At 43.3% G+C, this 18,501-nt stretch overlaps 2 protein-coding genes across 2 annotated transcripts; one reads left to right on the top strand and one right to left on the bottom strand.

Annotated features, from left to right (window-relative positions):
- Nucleotides 1-1,977: 1,977 nt before the first annotated feature.
- zdhhc23b (zDHHC palmitoyltransferase 23b) lies at nt 1,978-7,847 on the top strand. Its single transcript, XM_079233939.1, has 6 exons — nt 1,978-2,098; nt 3,578-3,729; nt 4,762-5,457; nt 5,889-6,056; nt 6,612-6,881; nt 7,273-7,847. The coding sequence occupies exons 2-6, from the start codon at nt 3,596-3,598 to the stop codon at nt 7,313-7,315; spliced, it is 1,311 nt and encodes a 436-aa protein (XP_079090065.1). The 5' UTR covers nt 1,978-2,098; nt 3,578-3,595; the 3' UTR covers nt 7,316-7,847.
- Nucleotides 7,848-7,946: 99 nt separating this feature from the next.
- ccdc191 (coiled-coil domain containing 191) lies at nt 7,947-17,614 on the bottom strand (the record flags this gene model as incomplete). Its single annotated transcript, XM_079234099.1, has 17 exons — nt 7,947-8,088; nt 9,137-9,291; nt 9,582-9,734; nt 10,945-11,088; nt 11,234-11,335; nt 11,451-11,533; nt 11,851-11,942; nt 12,920-13,338; nt 13,894-14,143; nt 14,316-14,518; nt 14,616-14,760; nt 15,351-15,574; nt 15,729-15,907; nt 16,238-16,390; nt 16,507-16,642; nt 16,854-16,892; nt 17,540-17,614. 17 exons carry the CDS (start codon nt 17,612-17,614, stop codon nt 7,947-7,949), a joined length of 2,694 nt encoding a protein of 897 aa, XP_079090225.1.
- Between the last annotated feature and the right edge of the window lie 887 nt (nt 17,615-18,501).

The raw sequence follows: 18,501 nt of genomic DNA, 5'->3' as shown, positions 1-18,501 counted from the left end.
GTAATTTTAGTCTATAATTGAATTGCAAAACATACAGTGCAGTAAGAATATACTCCAGTCTGACTTCAATTTGTTTTAAGTCTAAAACAAATATACAGGCTACTCTTCCTGCACACTTTTTATTTTGTTAAGAAACATATTAGGACTCACCTATAGTCTGAATTAACTTAACATTAAGACATTTAGACTCTGAACTGCTCCACGTTAAAGCAGCCAGTCAAACTGATCTCAAACCAGCGTCTGTCTGGAGGAGTGGGAAGTAAGAATTCTCCACCGCGCAACCATGATGCCGAATGTATTTTCAATTACCCGCCTGGCCCTGGAGTGGCGGTAGTTGTAGACCTGCTTGGCCATGCCTACTCCTGTATAGGAAAGCACAATATTAATGACCACACTACTATACCATGGATTTTACAAACACTTGAGAAGCCATAATGTACTGTGTAACTTTAATGGTTGGCAACTAATCGATTAATTGTTGCAGCTCTAATAATATCTAAACATTTAGTTATTACGCATCATTTCTCTGTCTGTACAAGTACTGTGAACTATGACAGTCTGTGAGTGACGACCTCAAATTTTCTTTTGTCTGTTGCAGCTCTAATGTAATATATATATATATATATATATATATATATATATATATATATATATATATATAAAATACTGCTACATGCCTAGAAAGGGACGCATCATGTTGCAGTGCAGGGGAAAGGCAGCATCAGCAACAATGACATGAGGGATCTGGACTCCGGTCCCTGGAAGTTCAGCTGGTGGGGGCATATTGAGTTTGTGGTCGACCAGCATCGACCCAAACCTGCTCTCTTTGAAGATGCCACCATCGCTCTCTTCCATATCCTCCCACGTCCACCATTGTGAAATTGTATCTGTAAAGGACATCAATGCGTGTTGTTTTACTGTGGATTTGTACACAGGTAGAACATGGACTCATAGATCAAACATGTTTTAAATTATTTAGCTCGATAGGAATTACCTGGAATCGCATGTTGCCATCAGCACAATGGAGTGAGTCCGTTTATAGTTAAAGTAGTCGCTTCCTGCATTTGGCGGTGCTTTTATGGTCACGTGTTTACCATCGAGACATCCAACGCAGTTTGGGAAGTTCCACAGCCAACAGTAATCTGCTGCCATGGCTTCCCATCGTCTGGTTGAAGGACATGCTAAAAACTCGGGCTGCAGCGCTGTCCACAATGCTTTGCAGACCTCCGACAAAATGTTGGACACAGTGCTCGACGCCAGTTTGTAGCTAGCCGCCACAGCTTGCTGGTTTCCACCCGAGGCTAAAATTCTCAGCGTCACCGCCAGTTTCTGGGCGGCATCAACAGGCATGCTGTGCGTTGCCTGGTGCGTTATTAACGGCTGTATACGGCGAAGAAGCTCGTCAAATGGCCCGCTAACATTCGAAAGTGCATTTGTTCATCCAGGTCCCTCAGTGGGCGAACCAGTGTTGTAAATTCACCCGTTCCCAGCCTCGACCGGTTTAGTGGTCGTGCAGACCACCGCCGCAAACGTCTTCTCTGTCGCCTGCGCTTCAACATTTGCAATAGAAGCATTTGCTTTTCAATATTGATGAGCTCCAACTCCAAATGCAGCCGCTCCAACCTGGACGCCATTGTTTACTGTTTACTGTGACCGGAAGAAAAAGGATTCGGCCCCTATATAACCCCTGAAACCACACAACCACACCCCCCTGGCGGCATGGCGGTTAATTGCAGGCAACGCGTTCCTTCGACGCAGAACTTCGAATGCTCTACGACTGCGTCACGTGACGGAGAACCACGAACTAGCCATGGGCGGGGACCGGGCGGCCCCCTTGACGTCAGGAGGGACACTGTTTGGGGGCAGAGCCGCAGCACGTCTCCCTCAACAGCGATCCCGAACCATACGAGATCCCCGTCGACCCCGGACACGTCAACCCAGACCGGTTCATCTGACTGTTGTCCTGGAGACTTCCGAGAAACACCGGATACGTCAGCCGCCGAAGACTTCCGCTGAGGCCCGTCGACGAGGTGGAAACCGCCTCAGTCGAGATTCAACGTTACTGGAAAGCTTCGGCATGTAGCAGCTCTGCGATCAGGTATGCTCCTTTTGTTGTGTGTCTGCGGCTCCACGTGTAAGCCGTGATTGATCGGGTTGTGGGTCAGCAGTGATGAACCGAGCTGAGAGGACAGGAAACCAGCGTGAAGTCCACGAGTGAACTACAGTTCAGAGATTACAATCTGCACATAAAATGATTAACAATGTATCCGCCTTTCAGATGGATCCCTTTATGATGTTTTGAGCCTCACTGTTTCTAAACGTATTAAAAATAAACTCAGGGCCTGGTTAAAGTGCAGGAAGTGTCACTTTTAATCAAGATACAAGTTGCAGAGGCTGTAACAAGAGCAGTGTCATGTTGATGGAAGGAATATAGTGCTTTTCTTCAATTTAGATTTTTAATGTTGGTAAATTCACAGATGAGAACATTGATACCACTCATATCTATCTTGTGTAAATATGAAGTTACAGCCATCAGCTGAAGAAAAAAGGAGACTATTTATTGACCCCCTTGAAATAGTTCCCTTAACACAATTTATAAATTGGAATTAGAAATAATCAAAATAGGCAATTTATTTTCTCTCTTCTGACTAATTATGACCTTTTAAGGAATGCATACCCATCCTTAATAATTTACAAACGGCTTTAGCAGTCCTGCATTATATCTTTTAATGTTCTGCAGCAATTGCAAAAGCAAAGAATCCCTCAGTGTTGCAGCCGGGCATGAAACTGCTGAGGGTCACAGTCACGCTATGAATCCTTGCAGCAGTATTATTATTATTATTATTATTATTATTATTTAGCTGTTGTCAGGTTGGTGGCACCACACATCCACACACATCATTCAGTACATGTCGGTCTTCTCTTTAGAGCCTCAGGGCTGCCTGGAAGGACTATTAGTTAGCCTGATGTCCTTTTTATCATGTTTCTCTGATCAGTGGATGATGAATCATAATAAAGTGCCATGCCACACTTTGATTTGTTGCTAGTCAGAGGCTGATTCAACTCAGCAAGATCCCCCCCCCCCAGAGAGAGGTTTAACTGAGTTGAAGGATTAATCCCACGTTGCTCTACGTGATGCAGAGGACACTGAAGACCTTGTGATTGTTATAAATGCTTCCACTGCCTCACCTCAGCCCAAATCCATCTGCAACATCTAAATAAACCAGCAGGCTGCTGCAGTGGTGGGACCGCTCAGTTCTGGTAAATCATTAAAGCCAGACAGATGTGGGACAGATGTGGGGGCATAAGGTGGACTGGGTATGGTCAAATGAGCAGGATCTGCTTTGCAGTGTTGCGTGGTGGAAATCTGTTTGGAACCACTCCAACATCTAAAACGCGTACAAATGGCTGTTAAGCTGCTGTGGGCAGAGGGCATTTCAGCAGTGGGCTTTTACAGTATTTACAGTTATTGTCTTACTCTTCCCGTCTCTTATGTGTCACTTTTCTGAATCTCGTTTTATCTGTAACATAAATGTGAATAATGGTTCTTGTACACTTTTTCCTTATAATCTAATAGGCTGTAAGGCTGCCCATCATGAAGAAGCGAGCCAACAAGGTGCTGGAGGAGGAGATCTTGTGCTGCTGCGAGTATGTGAACAGACTCGGGGAGCGCAGCCATGTGGGAGCCTGCTGCTGTGACTGTGAGGACCTGGATGACGCCTGTGACAGGTGAGTGGAGGGCTGAGAATACTCACTTCAAAGTTGTTTTGGTGTCCAGCTAAATTAATTGTGGGCATAATATTGAAATGATGGCAATTCTTTAAAAAAAACGTTTTATTGAGCTCAAATTGACCGTTGACACCTTTTTGGAAATTACTCTAACTTTGCATTCACTGCAAAATAACAAGGGGTCGTGCCAAAGCAAAAGGCATTAACTTGCATTTGATTTCTCCCTCTGTTGTTGATTACAGCAAATAATATACTGTATCATAATCATTAGGCCCCAGATATAATCTAGTAAAATATAATGAAACTATCTACTTAATATAATTACAAATAAATCAATCAATTTGTTGTAGTTTTTTTCAATTCTTTTACCGAGACTGGACCCTACCTGTCTTTTGATGGTACATTACCAACGCACATCATTAGAACCAAATTGGCTAAAATAATATTTGTATCAAATGAACCCCTCACCCTAACATTATGTTGGTTTGCACTCTTCATTTCGACTATTAACTATTTTCAGCAATCTCTTAACTTTTTCCAGGTATCTGTGTTTAAAAGCCATTTTCACCAAGATTGTCCCTTGGAAGTGGGCCATTTATCCCCCCTTATGTAGGCTTATTGTCTCCCTTGAATATTAATCTTTTTTATTATTATTCTGTTATATAGTTACTTTATAAACCCCTGGACTTTACTAGCTCATGTGTTTCAGAACAATTTCTGCTGAAAAACTTTCTGCACATTCAAATCCTATTCCACATATCTGTGTACTCTGAGTAGTTGAGAATAAAGTACTGGTATTTCAAGAAGAAAAAAAATCAACCTGTCTGCTGCTCTTCTGGTGTGGTAGTATTCCCTACAGATCCTCTGACAGACTCTCTTGAGGAGACAAAGTTTAGAGAAGAGGCTGTGCTCTGCTTTTCATTGGAGGTGGAAAACTAAAGTTAAAATAAAAAACTTCTGATCAGACATTAATCTTACCTTTTCAAATATAGAATCCAGAAGTAAAAACTATTTTACTTGTTACTCTTTCAGGTTTCTAAAGAGGGAGCCTCAGAAACCTGAATCCCTGTCGCATGTGACTGCAGTTGTCATAGACCGGATCCGTGTGCCCTGGCTGTGGGGTGGAGCCCGAAAAGTGGACCTGTCAATCATCCCTCCTCTTATTCTCCTGCCGGTCCTTCTCCACGTCGCTGCTCTCCACTTCCTGCTCGGCATGGTGGTTCTGACAGCTCTGCCCGGCCTGGTGCTGTGGTACTACTACTTCACCCACCGCAAGAAGGGACAGACGCTCTTCTTCCTCAGCCTGGCCCTCTTCTCCTTGGCGTACATGTACTACTTGTTCATCACTGAGGTGCTCCAATGCTCCAATGGGGATATTGGTCTGGTCCAGGTGGCCGTGGTAACCGTCGGGGTCATACTCACCCTAATCGCCCTGTTCCACACCAAGAGAGAACCCGGCATTGTGCGGCCAAACCAAGAGACCGTCCACAGCACGGTGACGTATTACAGCCCTCTGGCAGACAGAGACCCTGCCGTCAACGGGGGGAGGCAGGATGTGACCATGACCGTGGCCAACCGGGCGGGATCGTCGGAGCATGCGGGGGCGGAGCTGAAGGAAAGCGGCCGAAGGAACCGGTGTCCGGTGTGCAGGGTGGTGCGGCCCCCGAGGGCGGGACATTGTCGGATCTGTGGCGTCTGCGTGCTGCGTCTCGACCATCACTGTGTCTGGTTGGTGCCATTAACAATGCCTCTCACTCGACCCGTCTTCACTGTTCCTTCCACTTTGCCTCACATCTCAAACACTGAAGTCGTTTGTCACCTTCTCCGCTTTTCTACACAAACTATTCAATAAATAAAAAAAAAAAGTCCTTTATTTGTCAAAACAATGCCCTTAAGTCTTTCTTTCCAGGTTAGGCAGTCAGCTCAGACTGAATGAGTGTTTGTCCTGTTTACAGCTGCGGTGTCTTTTTTAAACCATATTTGTATGTTGTGTCGAGCCAGCATCGTACTCATAATATTCACAGCTACAAGTGAACAGCTCCTTGCTATCATCCACTCGTACACTTGCGTGTGTGATCCTGCATGTGTGTAGTGTAATGTACGATGTTTTGTCTGCCTCTCTGTGTGTCTGTGCATCCCCTCCGTCGGTGCCCGGGTAGGATAAACAGCTGTGTGGGGCAAACCAATCATCGCAGCTTCCTGCTTACGCTCGTCCTCTTCCTGTTGACATCTCTGTATGGGGTCATCCTGGTGCTGCAGAGTGTTTGTCCCAACCAACACCTCTTCACCGCCTTGCTCTACTGCCCAGGGGTCTACAACCAGTACAGGTATTGAGACACAATTTGTGCAACTTTCACATTATAGTCCCTTAAAGTTACTCTTTTCCTGAATCTGAAGCCCCCTTATTCTGATGATATAGGTTTGTCAACATTATGAAAAAGACCCTACAGAGAAGCAAAACTTTACCTTTCACTTGATCCGATCTGTTATTGTGGGTCTTGCTTGGATAAGTCTCCTTTTGAAGTCTTGAGTCTCATCCAAATTGTCGAAATCAGCTAAACTTTCAGCCACGACATTTAAAATCGTTTAGATAACACTAAGCTACGCTTTCTGTACTTCAACACAACAAACACTGACAACACCGGCACTCATCTCTTCAACTCTCACTCAAGTTTCCACCGTTGTCTGCTGGCAACAAGTCACATGACAAAATACCAAACGGACCAAATCAAGCCAAAGGGAAAGAAGAAGAATGTATTTCTCTGTTGGGTCCGCCATACCAGTAAAAAAAAAAGTCAACCAACAAGAACTTAATAACCACAACTATTAGAGTACTTACAAGAGTATTTTCCATTGACCATGTTGTCTCCTGTCTGTTTCAGCACTGCACTGTGCTTCACCTGTGCGTGGTACAGCAGCATCGTGACCTGTGGGCTGCTCCACCTGCTGATGGTGCAAGTCATCAACGTCAGCTACAACGTAACCGAGCGCGAGGCACGCACGGCCCTGAGTGACAAAACCGCTCGTAGCGCCTACTGGGGACTCGTCGTGGACACGGGCGTCTACTCTCGAGGTTTCCGTGGCAACTGGGCAGAGTTCATGACCATGGGAGAAAAAGTGAATCCACCCTCTCCCGTCCCAGCAGACCTGGTGTAAGAGACTGATTTGCCGACCCTGATTTGAAAACACACGTTTTGAGTTTATGGTTGCTGTTCTTGTTCAGGTCCACTGGATGGCAGCGTGGCTCTTTTCCCTCCCAAGTTCCTCTTCTGCTTGCAGCAAATTGCTTTTATCACTAGGTTACAGTTATTAAGTTGCTCTGATTTGGACACATAGTAATACAAAGTACAATAGGATACATTCAATGCCATTAATATTACCCACAACTGGCATCTCCTTCATGCAGCTGTGCACACTCACATTGATCTTTAATCTCTTTCCACTAGTCACTAGTCTCTCTGCCAAACAAATATCACCGTATCCTTCACGCTGATTGTCTTCTCTGGACTTGAACTTTGTCTTTATGTCTCCTCTACATTCTAGTGCCTTGCTGGGAGACGGCGAACAAGAGAAATGTGAGAATTAATAGTTGCTCTGGTCCTCGTAGGGACGATTTCTCTGAGCACGGCGTCAGCAACAACATGACGCCTCAATGACGCACAAAACATCTTTTCAAAGATTGTTTCTCACTTTCACTTTGTCCTCCACAAACTCTTACCTGCAGTGTTCACAAAGGAGGGTATCTAACTTGACCTTGTGAGTGTCATGGATTATTTATCACCGGTGAAGGAAAAGTCTGAGCACAAGCCACATAATCGGGCAATTAAAGTTCTACAGTTTGTCATGCATTTAACATAATGAATGATCGTACAGCGATGAATATATTAGTAGTTAGTTTTAATCTCTCAGCTGGTTCAAACGGATCCCTGAATTAATTAAAAGCAAATAAACCAATATGTCACCTTGAGATGTTAGCTTTCCACTATCGCTGCTTTTATTAAAGGGATTTCCTCAAAGGGATTGAATGCTTTTTTTGGGGGGGAATTCTAAAAGTTGTATTGTTCCAGTTGTCTTTGTATGAAATTATTTATTTTTATTAAATAAATGTGAGATATGTGCATATGTATTCATTTTGTGTTCGTATGCGTGTCCTCCAGAGTTGTGGAGATGTTTGCATGCAAGTTTTTCTTCTACAGTGTCGGCTTCTCCCAGAGGCTTTACAGTGGATAGGAGCCGAAATCAGGCAGAACCTCGGTCACTCTCCGTCCCAGCTTCTCCCGCCGCTCCTCCCTCACTCTTTCCTTGCGCAGCAGACCGGGAAGCTGCCTCCAGGCCAGCAAACATCGCCGCAGCACCCGTCTGAGGTGCAGGCAGGTGGAGGGACAGACAGGAACAGAGGAACAATAAACTGCATTATAGGGACTTCTGGGATGACACAGCCTAATGTTTTCACATAATGAGTTTTGGCTTATTGACAATGGCAGCTGGGCAGCCGGTGGGAATTCACCTGCAGGCTGTGGTCAATTAGCTGACTTCACCTGAAAAGCTGAGGTTTAAAAACACTCACATTCTGTGTATTAAGTTAGAGCAGTGCCACAGAAACCATTAAATTTAGTCCACAACGGACTGAATAATAATGCTGTTACGAAGCATAATCCAAACCACTTTTTTTTTTTGCTGATTTAAATGTATAATTTGTAGGAAGAAATCCTACAAAAGTATTTAAATGCAAATGAAAGTTTCCACTCACTCAGTGAATGGTTTTAACATCTACTAGCAAACTTGGCTCAAGGTAAATGTCTCCCTATGTCGATAGGGAGACATTTACCTTGTGCCAATAGTGGCTGGAAAAAGAATTATTGTGGAAAATGCTTCTTTTTATTAATTACCCAGGGCTCATAACCAGTCGGGCCATAAACACTATGCCATGCCAGCTAGTTTAGCCATATGTAAGTTTCCACTTGAGCAGCAAAACACTACAACTGACATTAAATGTGACATGAAGAGACAATGAACAACAGATTTGAGGCACATCACTGGAGTTAAAGAGATGATGGTGTAGTTTATAATCTAATGCATAGGCAATTGCAGTGGAAAAGATATTGGTCAATGTTCAACAACTGCATCTGCTCCAAGACCGTTAACATATTCTGCAGTGTTGTTTGTTTATTAATTAATTATCTTTATTGCACTTCAATATTGAAAGGCATGGCTTCCTTAATATAATAAGCCTTAAAATGTCTACTCTATACAGATAAAAAATAGTTTGATACAAAATCAAGGCATTGTGTTTTTTTCCTCTACTGTAACCAAACTGCGCTGATATGACAGTTTGACTTAGCTAGTTAAATTGAATTTGACACTGCATCCACACAGTTAACATATGGGATAGTCATGAGCAGCAGACCTGTTATTGTGCTCCTGAGCCAGCTCCTGACGGTCCCACTCCACCAGCCTCTCCTGGGTCACATGGTCCAGCAGTGCCAGCAGAAACCTCCTCAGAGTGCGAGTGCGATAGAAACGCTTGGCTCTCTCCTCTTGAATCATCCGCCAGTCTTTAAGCTGAAACATACAACACATCCTCAGAGATGGGTGGATTTTTAGCGCATTTATAGCAGTACAAATCCACCACAGAGCAACTGCAAGTTAGTTTGAGTGATGAGGACAGCACTATAGCTTCAACGCAAAAAGAAGTAAATTGTCTTCTTTTTTTCATTAAAGACTTGGCACCCTGAAAACATGATTGAGTGCAGGTACAGAAGAAGATTAGGAAAAGTGCAAGTCACTGGCAGAAGATGGGCAAACTGCAATCGTGATTGAGTATTTAACGGAGTGTGCGGGTGTATACACACTCTTTTCCAGCAGCTTAAGCTCCTCCGAAGCAAAAAATGCTGGTGCAGTTGGTCAACAGAAGCTTCCTTCTCAGACAGGGACTCTCTTGCTGATTGCTGCCAGCCTCGTGTGCACCGCCTCAGGAGGAAGAGATTGTGATGACGCTCGGCCAGCTGGCAGGGATTGGAAAGAAAAGTGTTGATGCACGCTGATGAGTGAATCCTTGCTCGATCATACGTGCCAGGTTTAACAAAGAGGTTTTATATCTAGCTGTGAAACATATACGCACACACATTTTCAGAGAGGAACATTTTGAAGATGAAATAATGTCAAAAGAATGCAGCTACAAAGTTGTTACATGCTTTAGCTTGGATGAGTGTGTCTGTCTGGGCTGTATGTGTGCAGGTCCAGAAGAGTACAAGTGTGTAATTGGGTGGTGGGTTTGTGTGGAGCTTTGCCTTTGGCTTGGGGTCTTTATTTTAGCTGCTCGGTGAGTATTTTTTACCACACTAGGTTTCATATTGTGCATTTATGTGTTAAAGTGCGTTGCTCATGGATACACAGCATGTGGTTGGTTGGTGGTACTTTTATAAAATGATAATAATAATAATAATAATAGAGACTTATTTTTAGTAATTCTTAAACAGGCAAAATATACTATTAATAGACAGATAGTGATAAAATGGAACAATAAATCATCCCAGCAACAGGAATAATACATGTAGAATTAAAAAAATAGAATACATAAATCAGCCAAGAAAAAATAGATAAAGAGCTAGAGATTATATTCATTATGGGATTTTTAAGAAGTTATTTATATCACTGGTTAAGGAAAAGCTCTGAGCTTTAGTTAAGGCGAAATAAGAAAGCATGTATAATCCTCTTTGAATCGCTAAAATTGAAAACAGATTAGTCCATATAATCTTTGTCGTATGGCAAAAAAAAGTAAAGCTTTTTAGTGTGAGACAATTGGGAAGCATTATGTCCACAAATGGTCCATGAGTCATGAAAGACATCCAGCCACAAGAAATTTGAATTATAAAAAGCATTTCATAAAGGACACACATTTCCTTTCAACGAAAAACTGACACAAAGCTGACACACAATACTGTATGCAAGTCGGTCTATAACCAGTTTTTTTTCTCTCCTTTAATTCAAATCCAGGTGTGTACTCAGACTTCACCCTTGTAGGTCTGAATGTCCTCTTGCTTATTGTAATTGGTTTGTGTGATCATGGGAAGCCTAAAGCTCTCCTTGCACAGCTTCCTATTAAAAGTCAAGGCCAGAATCAAGAGTTCCTCCTTAAATGATTGAGTTGGAGGACTCACGATACTCTGCGTGTTGCTATCGCTGACAGCGGAAAGGACAAGACAGGTGATTCACCTGTATGTTGTCTTGTCTGATCTGAATGAGACGTTGCCATGGCGCCAGGCCTCGCCGCAGCAGCAAGTTTCTGCGGTAATGTTGACGGGCCAGCTTCAGGAGCTCCTGTTGCCTTTTCAGCTGCCTCTGTTTCTCCTCTTTCCTCTGCACAGACGGAAGGAACACGTGACATTATTTTAATATTTGATAGTGGTCACCGGAGTACAGTCCTGCTACATGTCAGTCAGTGTTACTGCTTCCTGTATTTGAACTCATGTTATTGAGATCAACCAGGAAGTATGAATCTCACCTCTCTTTCCTGCATTTTCTCCTCCCTTTTCTTTTCCGCTGCTTTGTGTTTCTCCTCCTCCTCCTCCATCTGCCTCTGCTCCTCATCAGCTTTCATCTCAGCCTGAAAATGTATTTAAATGTGTGTTTTTTAAATATTGTTTCAGACAATAAAACTGGCTTCTCATCCTACAAAAAAGCAGTTCAGGGGTCCAGAAAACAACTCGTCAATCTCTCACCAGTTTTTCATCGTCCTTCCTTCTCTTGAGTTCCTCTATTTTTATTCTTCGTTCTGCGCGCTGACGTGCACGGACCTCCATAGCTTCAAAGATACAAAGAGGGCTGAGTTGAGCTCAAGTTATTCCTCTGTGGTAGGACAGAGTCTTAAGCGTGGATATGTGGATGATTATGTGTTCGCCCTTCATATTCTGTACACGTAACTGGGAGGACAATATGTTGTGGGACTATAGACCTATGCTATGTCTTATTATGCGTGATTCAGGGTCACGCAATGTTCTTTACAAAAGGAGGAGGAAAATATGTAAAGAAAAATATGTAATTGCTATGTATGTATGTGTGAGTGTGTGCATGTCATCCTCTGCTTTTAAGCTCTCTGAGTGAAGGACCTTGCAAACTGACCCGTGATGATTGGATGGGAGCATGTCTGCCGTGCGGCAGCTTTCCTTGGAGGTGCACAGAGACTGTCAGGTTCCCCAGTAACTCTTGATGCCCTGCAACAGTATCAATCACATCCAGAAGTATCGTTACAAAGGCTCGAATCTCTGTAGGCACATTCACTGCTTTTGAATGAACAAAATATTAACTTTTTCACAACTATTGACTTTGGCACAACCCCCACTCCTCTGTTCTCTCTCAGCATTCAAATTCCTCTGCAGCTGTTTCTTTGAATCTACTCCTATGAGACTTGTATGTAAGAAGAAAAGCTATTAGAGGATAATAACTTCTACCCCAATTCACCACGGTGGAGCTCCTGAAAACAATTATTGTCTACACTTTTCTAGACATTTGAGATATTAGGTCAAAATGGTATTATCTTTGTATAAATTATACAATCTTTACTATCGGAGCCTTTAATAAAGGATTTTAGTGAAACAGTAAGGGTGCAAATGGCCAAAGAGTCACTATGACTTTAGATTTAGACCCACTGGACCCATTTCTAAATGTTTTAATTTGGTGCAATATTTCTAGGAATATTTCTAGGTTTGACTCATATTTTCATATTCATCATTTACATATTCATCATTTACACTGAATGGTGATCGCTCACTGACCTTAACAAAATGATTAATGCTGAAATTTGCACCACTTTCTATAAGTCACCCTTAATAAAAGGCTTATAAGTTGTAACTAGTGGCTTTTAGTAACAACTACTTCAAGTACTACTGTCCACTACTGAGGACAACATTGCCAGGTTGTAAACAATCTATTCTTCTACAGTATGAAATCGGACCTTCTGGAAAAGTGCCACAGGACATATGGACATCCATTAACTAAGTATTTATTCACATTTCTCCTAACTGGCAACCCAACCATTATTCTTGTTAATGGCTTACAGTTGCTGTTAAAGCAGTGGTAAACGATTTATTAACCATTTACAAAGCCATCAGTTACAGCGGGAATATGGGTGAATATGATACACACACATCTAGAGTTTTTGTGATATCTCAACATTTTGCAGTGAGCCTACCTCTGCACTGTGAGTTCACCGCTGTGGCTCTTTGGTCTTGATGCTCTTAGCATTGATAGCTGGGTGAGCTGGGTGCTTTTCTCCATTTCCAGCTCCAAACCCATCACGCTCTGCTCCACCTTCAGCTGTGCAATCTGCTCTTGCTGTTCCTTCAACAACTTTCTCTGCTGCGTGATGATCTGCTGCTGGGCGCCGTGCCTGTTCTCAAACCTGCTGCCCTGCGCCACTGCTTTTTTTGAACAGGTAACGGCGCCGCCCTCGGCTCTCTGCTGTGCCCCATTGAGCTCAGCAGCAGTCGGTGCTGCATGGCGTCTGGTCACCTGCCATGGCTGAGTGGGCTGGGCCACAGCGCCCACGGGGATCTTATTATGAGGTACTGCAGAGGTGTTGGGGGCTAAAGTGCTTGACCTGTGATGATCCTCCTACAGAGAAGGCATAAAGATGATATTATATATGAAAGAAACACACCGAAAAACTGAAGGGGATAACATAGATACAGCGTCCCAGTGCAATTTAATCTCCTGATATGTATATATAATATATAAGCAGCGAAAGCTTGATAGTGAGGATGGCCTCTTTATTGACCCATCCACTATGAACTCAAACTTCATCTCCTGTTCTTTGTCTTCAGTCCCTCAAGCTCTGTGCCACTATCCTACACCTCTTGCATTCTTTCCATCTGCTCTATGCCTTCACATCCCCTATATTCACACCACCCCCTTCTTTACCGCTCTCGCTAACCAGAATTTGGAATATTTCAGACTAAGTTTTAAGAAAGGTTCAAGCCATGCAAGGAGGAGATTTGGAAAGTATTTTATAATGATCACCTGCCAAGGATAGGGCTGATGTTTAAGTCATGATTTCACTCAGTGTGCAAAAATGTAATGTCAGGTCCATTTCAGTGGGAAGCATCAACAAAGAGGTTTAATGAATTCCTTTGCATTGTAATGACGATTTGTGAGTGTACCTCTCACCTTCGCTGGGGCCTCGGGTGGGTTAGATGCCTCGGCCGGGGCCAGAATTGCCTGAAAAGTTGAGGTTTCTGTGGGCATGAGTTTGCCTGTTGATGCAGCATTGATTAAGGCAGCCATCTTGCGACGGGTCTCCTGCTGCTGGGCCAAAAGCTCTCGTTGTTCCTTTTCTATCCGACACCATAGCTGCCACCCATTCAGACATCGCCGTAGTAACCGCCTTCGGTCATTCTCCACAGCCAGCTGGCGTTGTCTGGAGGACCAATTATTGCTTAGTCAAGGTAACAAGGATCAGCGACTGTCTTCTAGATATACTGTCATAATTAACGGTCACATTTTTTAAATATAGGTTCTGATTAGTATTATGTAATTTGTGGTTAAAGGCAGGATTTATACAAGGATCAGAACCGTTAACATCATTTCACTGAGGTTCTTGCCTATTTTCAGCTCGTAGATCCTCTTCTGTTCTCACCACCTCTCGCTGCTGATGTTCTGCCCACACGACTGCCCGCCACGCACGCCAGGCTCTCAGCTGCCGCTTCCAGTCACAGAGGGCCATGGCCTTCCCTAAACGTAGCCTTCGGTCCAACACAACCGAATACCATCCAGAGAAATGCCTCTGCAGACGCTAAACCATAAATGCAAACATGCAGATCCACGAAATTAGAAAATGTACATAGATTAATTTTGCTGTACCAACCCGCAACACTCACAGTACAACCAACCTTGAGATTGACCATGTGAACCATGGTTTGAAGTTTCTGTTCTTTATAAAGTCGCTCTCTATCCTGTGGCCGCTGGTTTGTGAGAGGTGGAGGAGCTGACTGGAGGCTTCTGGCTGCCCTTTGTCCTTCCACTCTCTCTCTTTCCCTGTGGAACAACCATGCATATACTCCATAGTCTACTAGGTCTATACAGATTACCAGTCATCCACAAAAGTTCAGATAAGAAAAAGATGATCATGAGGCCAATTCACTAGTTACAAATATTTGTTTATATATATACTGTACATAAATCAATCACAAGTTTTTCCATAATTGTACAGCTGGAATTTACCCAATTGTTATTTCTTCTCTTGTTAGGTTCAATTTCCATGCCCTCTAATGTTAATTTGACAGAATAATATTCTGTCAAATTTTTTATGTTGGCATGGTGGCCGCCATTAATTGCTTTTCACAAAGGATGTTTATGATGAAAGTTACCTGAGGACACTTTGGCTGGTTCACACTTTGTGAGAGATTACACAGCAGTTTCATTGTGCTGGCCAAGAGTTTATGTACATACTCTCTAGAGGGAAACTTCCCCAAAACTAGTTTGTGTCAGAGAGCTGGCATATGTCTTTTGATCCAAGGGTTTTCACAGTCTGAGACGGCAAGCCTCTTCTCAGACAAAGCTTTGAATCCCCGCTTATAGACGAAAAGCTAAGTGCTTCAGCACAGGGGTTGCTGTGAATACCATACCTCTGTCGAATCAGCTGTTCCAGGCCTCGCCTCTCCTCCATCTGGCGTCGCAGTGTCACCATCTCCTGCTGCACCATATCCTCCTGTCTACGTGCCTGCTGTCTCTTTCTTGTCTCCTCCTCTCGCTCCCTTCTCTTTGCCTCCTCTCTGGCATCACGTCGAGCCCCCCTCTCTCCCTGTTGCCTCTGCCTCGCAGCCTCCTGCCGGGCTCTGTTCTCTCGCACCTTCAGTGGCAATCGGAAGCAATTAGTGGAAGTGAGAACACAACTTGGGTGACCGTCATTCCGGCTGATTCAACTTTCACGGTGACAGTTTCTTAACCCACAGCATTCAGGTCTCCTTATCTTTATGAAATTGAGAATCACTTTGGTGACATACCTGCAGGTGTCGTGCTTCCATGGTGACAATTGGATCTCTGAACTTCCTCCTCTTTTGTCCAACATCCAGCGCCAGTTCCTCCATCACTCTAGAGTCTAACACCTCTTGCTCCATCAGGTCTTGTAAGAAGCTGTTAACAGCACTTTGCTCTTCCTCCTCGGCCAGGCAGTTGTACAGATCTTTGCACAAGTGAGTGTGAATAAGAAGTATTATATCCCAACTGAGGAGTTTCTAAAAGGAAAATCACTAGTACAGTAATGTCTATTCCTTTAACAATGCATGATAATGATAATGACTAAATCTTGCGTTGTGCTACTCCTTTAAATTTGATCTGTTGAACCACAAACCCTAGCTTTAATTCATTAGTCCCATTATTCATTTTGATTTGTAATGTCAAATGTAATCCACACCATTCCCATATAACTAGGACATTTGAACTGGTCGTGATCCATTTAATTATGGAAGCTCAAGTTAGTTAGTAACATTTAACTTTTGTCTGTGTTATGTACCATCAAAGTTGCTGTAGTTAAGGGCAGCAGGCGGATCACTAGGCAGTGCAGCGGGGCTTCTCCTCTCATCGCAGCACATCAGGTCATCTTCCTCCTCCACCTCCAGCTCCAGCCGCAATTTACTGTTCAGCCAATCACCAAGAAGAGCCTGAGCTGCAAGCAACCACCCAAATATCATTGTCGGCCTGCAGCTGATGCACAGGCTTAACTCTATTATGAAGGTAATGCCTCTCTAGAGACACACTATATTTGTTCATGGGCTGACCTACCTTCACTGTAAGCGTCATCATGATCTCTTAACTGGTCAGAGCTTTGCAATGGTACAGCTCGGCTGCCGGTTCCTGAACGAGGATTCTTGTGGGAGAAGACTTCAGATACAGCAAACTCGGAGGCCACCTCCACACGCTAAGGACAAGAAAATAGACTAAGTAATGATTACTTTCATCATCAATACATCTATGGATTGTTACTTAATATCCATTAGTCAAAGGTGACATCTTCAAATTGATTTATTTGTCCAGTCCAAACAGTCCAAAATCCAAAGTATTTTACAATGATACAAAAACATGCATCATGAAAATACTGATATTTACACTGGCTGCAAATAAGTTCTCACCTTTCTCCACTGATCAATATCACTATTCTTCACATGCATCTGTTAGGAAAAGAAAAGAAAAGAAAGCTGTGAGCTGATACTGTTTGCAAGAGAGCCCACAGGGCCCATGGCAATGCTGGTCTCATGGTCACCTTTGCCTGTTTTAAAATGCCCAGCCAAGCTCACTGACACCTTGAGCTGTGGGCACAGTGTTCATAATGATGGCTGAGGCAATACACGATGCGGATTATGTCACAGGAAAGTTTAGCCATTGCCTTAAATCAGAAGATTACTTTTTTTTTAAATCCCGGACGTTCAAAAGTCGGCGCTTTACTCGCAGCGATTCAACAATATCTGTCTCAGGTAGCAGACATATGAGGCTGCAGGCATCACCTGAGAAAGCCCATCTGAACCGTCCCCCGACATGAGCCATGCGTTCATAGTAATAACACCGATGTGCTTTTCCTTCATTAATGAATCCAATATACTAGAGTCCTTTTTACGATGTTGGATCTCTCGAGGGGATTTGATGATGGGTCTAAAAAATGGCAATAGAAATAGATTGAAAAACATATTTTATGATAGAGTAAAAAACGAGGTGAGCTCGAATGTATAGCTATTTTCTAGAATAGGCTTCATTTCCTCCTTCCAATTAGAATTAAAAGCCCCACCTCTCAATTTAACACAGATTCAAATACTAAATGTACCTTGTCCGCAGATGTTTTCTTGCCGAGTCCCCGCCACCTGAACAGGTGAGGATTGTGAGCTGGGAATGTCATCATCTGCTTCGTTATAGAACTGTACCTTTGCGACTATAATGTCACTACAGTGTCCTCTTCTGCCAACAGACACAATACAACTATTTCACTGCTATTATATCAACAAAACGTGTTCAGAAGTCACAAGGAGCCCTCGCTCAACATAAATCCGCACAGGTTTCTGGGTAATGTAGTATAATAATCATTTGTTCTAGCCTAATTGTCGCCTCAACGATGCATTTTAGGACTACGTGGACCACTGCCGTTTCTTTGTGGTTATTGGTAACCAAGGCAACGTTGTTCACTTCTCTAGGTGCGTCAAGTTTGTGCTTAAATGTAATACAACGTAACATTTGAAATACAATGAATCGAGTAACATAACGTGTTCAAATTGTTTTACAAAGCACAAACACAACTAATTTGTGTTTTTATTAAAAAGGGGACACCGCGCTTTCTGTAGTACTGCCGTGGCAGTCGGTGATGACGTCATATTTAGACGACTCGTGTATTTTGTCTCATCCGACCTATCCTGTCTCTGATTGGTTTATTCTGACATTCTCACTAATCCAACCAACGGAGGCAACGAGTAATAGCCAATCAGAGACAGAGTAGGGCGGGTCTTCGTAGGACGCGTATTAGCCCAGCTTCTTCCACGCTTCCTGTCAGACAGTGAAACGTATAGGTGAGTGAGTGGTAGATGCTCTTAATTAAACAAGTATTTAAATAAAACCAGCACAACTGCAAATGCGTGCGTTTTCTTAACGTTAGTCTCAACTCGCCGAAAGCTTTCACAACACGTGAATGTGATTAGGCTGGTTAGCTAAGTGGCTAAGGTACTTCACGTGCGTTTCGCTAACTGGTATCACTGTCGTTCAAACTCGTTGTGGTTTAGAAATTGCACGGGAGTTAAG

The sequence above is a fragment of the Taurulus bubalis genome (genome assembly GCF_910589615.1).
Source record: "Taurulus bubalis genome assembly, chromosome: 18".
In the NCBI taxonomy this organism is placed as follows: Eukaryota; Metazoa; Chordata; class Actinopteri; order Perciformes; family Cottidae; genus Taurulus; species Taurulus bubalis.
This window is presented reverse-complemented; position numbering and strand designations above follow the sequence as displayed.